The following is a 7,500-nucleotide window of genomic DNA, read 5'->3' on the forward strand; positions in this document are numbered from 1 at the left end:
GCTGGATCTCAGAGGGAATGATCCTGGAGATAAAGGAGTGGAGCTGATCAGAAGCACATCTTCAAAATATAAGTCAAGGAAAATAAGGTGAGTAGTTTAGAAGCCAAGCCTCTTTACTTCATAACTATACAATAAATAGTGGCATTCTGTGTTTCATCTAGCATTAATACATTCTTTCATCTTCATTTCATTAACTGAATATCATCTGTTCAATTCTGCCTCTGTGCAGGCTGTTGAAAAACGATGCTGCAGATGAAGCCCATGACACTCTGACCAAAACTTTTGGAAAAGATCCTTTACTGCTGTCTGAGATGGATCTAAAGACGTATGAACCAAGGCATGCAGGAGTAGAGCAGATCTGTGGAGTACTGGAGGATTCACACTGCAGATTGAAGACCCTTAAGTAAGTGGTTTAAAGTAAAGTTAAATTCATTTATTCATTATTAATAAATCTATTACACATCAAGTGAACCAAGTGGCTAAACACTAGCTATATTAAATATATTATTTGGAGGATTTATTGGCATGTAATTTCCATTTTGTTTTACATCATAAATGTGATGGATGTTCACTCTCTTATGCTTCTCTTCTGCAGGCTGTATAAATCAGGCAGTATTACAGAGAAAGACTGTGCTGCTCTGGTTTCTGCCCTGATCGTAAACCCCTCACACCTGAGAGAGCTGGATCTGAACAAGAATACATTGGATAAGTTAGGAGTGCAGAAGCTCTGCAATCTACTGAAGAATCCTCACTGTAAATTGGAGAAACTGACGTGAGTAAAAACCCTCAGCATTATATCCAGCTGTTCACTAGTAGTTTAGACCTCTGGACTCAGTGATCTGATACAATTACAGTTATATAGGAAACAATTCAATGCATGACAAGAGATGTCAAATGGGAGGGAATCACTGATTCAATACCGATTTATTTTGGCATGTTTTTAATACACTGGACAAACACATGTCTTGAGAAGATACTTATACAGTAGTGGAGAACAGACAGTACTGCTCTGTCTATCAATGAACTGAATCATGCTAAATTTGATTACGAGAGGGATCTACACTCTTAAGAAAAAGGGTTCTATATAGTACAGAAAAAGGGCTCTATGACTATAAAACAGTTGACGCCTTTTTGGTGTTCTGTTTAACATTTTTAAAAGAGTTTTCATCATAGAGAAGAACCATTTGACTGGGCAAACAACCATTCATGTATAAAATGGTTCTCTGTGTTCATGGTTCTCCATACAACAACTGAATCTATATAAAAAAACACTTCAAAGAGTGTAGTGGATTTTACATTTGATTTTAATTTATTTTATTTACTAGTTGATATTTCATTTTAGAATTGAGCCAGTTGAGTTGTGTCCTTTAAATGTATGCTTCATGAAGCACTGGTGCATTTTTATACCCCTAATTTTCATTTCATGATAACCGTTGCCTTTATTATAGTAAATTACTTTGTTAAATTCATTATATTAAATGTATATTAAGTGTGGAATATCATACACTTAAGTGTGTACAGAATTTTATTTTAGTTGAACTTAAGTAATTTTATTTGAACTCTTTCTGCAGGCTAAATAAGAACAATGTCACAAGCAAAGACTGTGCTGATCTGGCATCAGCTCTTTCTTCAAGTCTTTCACACCTAAGAGAGCTGGATCTGAGTGAAAATGAAATTCAAGATTCAGGATTGATGCATTTTTGTGCTGTACTGAAGACTCAGGAGTGTAAACTAGAAAAACTACTGTAAGTAATTTAACCATTATGTGATAAAACTGAGCTTTAAAGTGACAAAGCAAGAGAGAACAAACTTTGTCTTCACTAAAACTTTTGTCTAATCTGATTGTCTTCATATGTAGGTTAATGAGCTGTGGTATAAAAGAGGAAGGCTGTGCTGCTCTGGTTGCAGCTCTGAAATCAAACTCCTCACATTTGAAAGTTCTGGACCTGCGTGAAAACAGTCTAGGAAATTCAGTGAATGACTTTCCTGAAGTGCTGAAGGATTCAGGATGCAAGATACAGTAAGTAAACGCAGATAGAAAAGACCAGAGATGTATAGCTTTGGATTTAACTCGGTATCTGATCAACTCAAACATATTAATTTAGTCTCATAACCTGCTCTGAGGTTTATGTTGCAGGCTACATCAGTTGAAAATGTCAAGTGACTTTTACATACAAAGCATAACAAGCCTATCGGATGCGCAGTCTACTTATTTTAAGCTCTAATTTTAACTAGATCCTTTCACTAGTAACCTTAAAGCAGTGAAGTAAGTTAGCTTTTAAATGTAGAAGCATTACACGTACAAAGGCACAAACACTCTAAAATATATAGAAGCTGGATTTAAAAAAGCTGATGTGTATGATGTATGGTAGTATGAATATTAATCGTTTTAAATATTAAAAGGAATTATGATAAATTTCAGTGACTAAACATATTTATTGTAATTATGGGCATCAGTTCAGCCCTGAAGCTGTGCTGGTGCCACATACAGAGTGAGATGGTTGGTGAGTAATACATGTAATAACTCTTTTATTTGTTTTTCCTTTCAGATTGGATGGCACTTTAAAGAAATTTATTAAAGGTATTAGTGCGCCATTTTCTTGGTTCATTGGAGGGAAGAACAAAGCAGAAGATGGTACAGATGGCCCACAAACAACACCGAGTGGAGTGGATGAGGAGAGCGGCAAGTACGGGGAAAGACCGGTACCAGCGTCGAGCGGCGTGTACGGGGAAAGACCGGCAGCAGCGTCGAGCGGCTTGAACGCGGAAAGACCGGAACCAGCGTCGAGCGGCTTGAACGCGGAAAGACCGGCACCAGCGTCGAGCGGCTTGAACGCGGAAAGACCGGAACCAGCGTCGAGCGGCTTGAACACGGAAAGACCAGAACCAGCGTCGGGCGGCGTGTACGGGGAAAGACCGGCAGCAGTGTCGAGCGGCGAGTACGGGGAAAGACCGGCGCCAGCGTCGGGTGGAGCTGACATGTCTAAAGAAGCCAGAACTACACGTAGCCTAGCAGGGCAGCCTTCAGGGAAGGGGGGTAACTGTGGTACAGGGGTGCAGGGCACCAAGAATTTCAGCAACAGGTCTCACAAAAGATCCAATCAAATCTCCTCCAAAAACATACAGAACAAATAAATTAATGAGTGAAATTAATAAAACAAAATTTTGATAAATGAATCACATATTCCACTCATATGGGGTGGGGGAAAAACTCGATTCTTAGGTGCATCGTGAAACATTCTGAACCGATTCACAAATGTCAAAAATCACTTTTCGTCACTTCACTTTTGATGGAATCACTTGACGGAACGTAAAGGTCGGAACTTGGAAGTGCGGAAGTGCAGTGCCCAGACTGTCTGTGGTGGCACATACAGGAACACCAGCGGATGAGTGAGAAATCCAACTTTGTGTTAAAGCCAGATTAGATCAGGCATCAAAGCCCAAATGTTAAGAAGAGACATTTTGTCCTTTCAACAAAGTCAAACGACCTTGAGAGCCACAACATTTGATGCACAGTATGTCTGGGTGTGAGCTGCTGTCCTAGCAGAGGCTAAAAAATATGAACGGAACCACAGTGATACATATTCTTCTACTTAAATAAATAAAATGTTTTAACTTCTCTGTCTGGAAGCATTTTTTCACCAGTCTTGCTAAAAGTCTCGATTCATCATTTGATTAGAACATTACTCATTTACTTTAGCCTGTTCAGACTGAAGCATCTGAGAGTTTGATTCCTGGAGTTATTTGGCCACAGCAAAGAATATTCCCTTACCAGAAGAGATTATTAGTCTGTTCTACAGTTTCTCATTAGACTGAATGAATAACCGGCTCTAAATGTAGGTATTGTGATATAAACCGAGTCCGTTCTACAGTTTCTCATTAGGCTGAATGAATAACCGACTCTAAATGTAGGTATTGTGATATAAACCGAGTCCGTTCTACAGTTTCTCATTAGACTGAATGAATAACCGACTCTAAATGTAGATATTGTGATATAAACCGAGTCCGTTCTACAGTTTCTCATTAGACTGAATGAATAACCGACTCTAAATGTAGGTATTGTGATATAAACCGAGTCCGTTCTACAGTTTCTTGTAGGCTGAATGAACAAATGTAATAGCTTTGAAGTGACACTAGAGGGCAGTGTGCACTACACAATACTTGTGCATGTTCCTGCCTTGAGATATTTCGTGCATGTGTTTGTATATAGTGTGACTGAGAGTGTATTGTGTCAGTATGTGTGAGTGAGTGAGTGAGTGAGTGAGTGAGTGAGTGAGTGAGTATTGTGTGAGTGTGTGTAGTGTAAGTCCTGCAGTATTTGATGTTAAACTCTGAAATGATTTATAAACTCAGTCATTAAATCTGGAGTTTTAATAATATCGTTTGATTTTCCATAACATTGTAATCCAATCATCACCTTAATGAGACGGTTTCCAAAACAACTGGAGCACCCGCCTCCACTGCCTCGCCTGTGTTTGTCATGTAATTGTAGAGCAAGTTATTGGGACACCTCCACATCACACCTACAGGAGCTTTTATGACTCCCATTCTAAACCCATAGGCATTAATATGGAGTTGGTCCCCCTTTGCAGCTACAACAGCTTCCACTCTTCTGGGAAGCTTCCACAAGATTCCAGAGTCTGTCTGTGGGAATTTGTGCCCATTCGTCCAGAAGAGCATTAGTGAGGTCAGTTGTGGATGTTGGATGAGGGTCAGTCAAGTTCTTCCACACCAAACTTTGGTCACTGGGGCTCAGTCAGGCTGAACAGGAAGGGGCCATTCCCAAACTGTTCCACAAAGTTAGAAGCATAGAACTGTCCAGAATGTCTTGGTGCTGGAGCTTTAAGAGTCCCTTCACTGGAACTGAAGGTTCTATATCTATCTATCTATCTATCTATCTATCTATCTATCTATCTATCTATCATGTTCTCATGTAAATTACCCCTGCTGTGATTACAAACGTTGCCATTGGTTGGGAAGATTTCCCAGAACAAGAAGGTGAAGGAGCTGCTTAAAGTTCTCAGGTAGAACATTAAACACCACTCAAATGGACAAAGAGCCCCAACACAGACCTCGAACATCACTGTCAGTATGACTGGCCTGATAACATGCAGGAGAAACACAGCTAATCACCCCTGAGCAGGTGAGCTTGAACTGCCGATAGACTAATTACTGGGCTGTGGAGTTCCCGCTCTTTCAGTTTGTGGAGCAACACCTTCACATGGCCCGGAGTCGTTTGTAGCTCACGCCTCTTTTTTCCTCTTTCTGTAGTTTTGGGGCAGTTTCTTCCTTTTAGCCCTCTTTTTTCCTCTTTCTGTAGTTTTGGGGCAGTTTCTTCCTTTTAGCCCTCTTTTTTCCTTTTTCTGTAGTTTTGGGGCAGTTTCTTCCTTTTAGCCCTCTTTTTTCCTCTTTCTGTAGTTTTGTGGCAGTTTCTTCCCTTTTAGCCCTCTTTTTTCCTCTTTCTATAGTTTTGGGGCAGTTTCTTCCTTTTAGCCCTCTTTTTTTCCTCTTTCTGTAGTTTTGGGGCAGTTTCTTCCCTTTAGCCCTCTTTTTTCCTCTTTCTGTAGTTTTGGGGCAGTTTCTTCCTTTTAGCCCTCTTTTTTCCTCTTTCTGTAGTTTTGTGGCAGTTTCTTCCTTTTAGCCCTCTTTTTCTTCTTTCTGTAGTTTTGGGGCAGTTTCTTCCTTTTAGCCCTCTCTTTTCCTCTTTCACCCCTCTACAAATGTGTGACAAAGTGCTACTGTTTGCCACGGCCTTAAATAGGAGGAGTCCGCAGGTGTGTTGGGTTGGACCTAATCAGCCTGAGGGCTTCTGGGAGTCGGAGTTCCCTGAACTTATGGCCCCTTACTGCTGTTGCCCTGCTGGCAGGAGGAGGTGCAGTCTGGATGTGTGTGTGTGTGTGTGTGTGTGTGTGTGTGTGTGTGTGTGTGTGTGTGTGTGTGTGTGTGTACACATGTATTTTCATATGGTTACAGATGTTTGTTCACTGGAGATGGTGGTTCCACCTTAAATGGTGCCTCAGCCTCCAGAATGTCACTGCTGCGCCATTTAAGGTGGAACAGGAACTTCAGCCTCGTGACGTTTTAGTGTTTGACAGTTTCTCATTGCAGATTAAACGTTATCAGGAAACCAGCTGGAGCAAGAAACCGTCCACAGTGGCGCTACAGCAGACCCTGATGACCCGGTGCGCCCCCTGCTGGGATGTTCGAATGTTAGCGAGCTGTTTCAGCAGCTCCAGCTGACACAGCTAATCCGGCGTTCTGGTTATTGTCATTTTCCCTCCATCACTTCATCTCTCAGTAGACGTAGCTGACGTTACAGCTCTGATCACTGTGAAGGAGTTTATGTTCTTTATTAGTTTGGACTCACACATTGTTTGTGTGTTTGGTTCTCCAACAGTTCTAGACACTTTCAGTCTTGTGGACTATGACAGAGATAGTGACTCTCCTCTGTGGAGCTGCAGTGATTTCTGAGGTCCGTCACTGTCCGAAAGGCTACAGTGGGTCTGGTTCTGCTCAGCACTTACCCTCTCCTGCGTCGTGTGAAAGGCTCCTGTTAAACTGGACTCTTACTGTGCCGTTAATGAATGAAGGAACTTCGTGTACATGATCACTGATTATTCTGGACATGTCCTAAAACAGTGGTTATGCTCTGAATGTTCTTCTGAAATTCTGTGTTGCTGTAACGCTGTGACAGCGGCTGTGTGTGAGTAACAGAACATGAACGTCAGCCGAGTGTTTCTGCTCGATTGGCTGATTTCAGTGCTCGTATTCTCCCAGCGTGTGGGGCGTCAGGTCAGTGACCTTTGACCTCAGAATCAGCAGGTATATGAGCTAATGAACATCATCACCTGATTTATCTCTCTCTCTCTCTCTCTCTCTCTCTCGCACGCCCGCGCTAGAGTGCCGCTGGCCGGGTTTAATGAGGTGTGTGATGAGCTTATGGTCCCACTCTGATTTACCGAGGGTTTTCCTGCGCAGTGATACAGGGTCTCACTGTCTCACTGTCTCAGGGTCTCACTGTCTCAGGGTCTCACGGTCTCACTGTCTCAGGGTCTCACTGTCTCAGGGTCTCACGGTCTCACTGTCTCACTGTCTCACTGCCTCAGGGTCTCACTGCCTCAGGGTCTCACTGTCTCAGGGTCTCACGGTCTCACTGCGGAAGTCTGTCCTCCACCCTTCACCACCTCCTCATTCACTGGGATCTGTGCAGCACAGACTCTCAGCACGTGTACAGGTTCACGTGGGTACTGTGCCAGTTTATTAGAAACACTGCTTACCCACACTCACTGGCCTGGCTGGTTTAATAGAAAATCACTTCAACCACTCAAAGCTCAGTCTGAGAAGCTGGTTGATGATCAAACCCATTCAGTGGTGCTGAGGTCTGGACTCTGGGATGGTCAGTCCATCATCCAGCTTCTCTGTTTGATGTGTCCGTCTCCTTTTCTTAGTGAGGTTCTTCTTGATCAGCTACACGTCCTTTCAGACCCACAGCGCTGAGTG

General features: G+C 42.3%; 1 protein-coding gene across 1 annotated transcript in view; it reads left to right on the top strand.

Annotated features, from left to right (window-relative positions):
* The window catches only part of LOC108415667 (ribonuclease inhibitor-like), a 35,320-nt gene extending 31,699 nt beyond the window's left edge, over positions 1–3,621 (top strand). Inside the window, exons 5-10 of the mRNA XM_037546158.1 lie at positions 1–87; positions 230–403; positions 596–772; positions 1,572–1,745; positions 1,859–2,020; positions 2,550–3,621. The exon at positions 1–87 is cut by the window's left edge and continues 84 nt beyond it. Coding sequence (XP_037402055.1) covers positions 1–87; positions 230–403; positions 596–772; positions 1,572–1,745; positions 1,859–2,020; positions 2,550–3,135 — 1,360 coding nt within the window. The 3' untranslated portion in view covers positions 3,136–3,621. The remainder of the gene's footprint in view (positions 88–229; positions 404–595; positions 773–1,571; positions 1,746–1,858; positions 2,021–2,549) is intronic.
* The last annotated feature ends 3,879 nt before the right edge of the window (positions 3,622–7,500 follow it).

This window comes from Pygocentrus nattereri, chromosome 16 (genome assembly GCF_015220715.1).
Source record: "Pygocentrus nattereri isolate fPygNat1 chromosome 16, fPygNat1.pri, whole genome shotgun sequence".
Classification (NCBI taxonomy): Eukaryota; Metazoa; Chordata; class Actinopteri; order Characiformes; family Serrasalmidae; genus Pygocentrus; species Pygocentrus nattereri.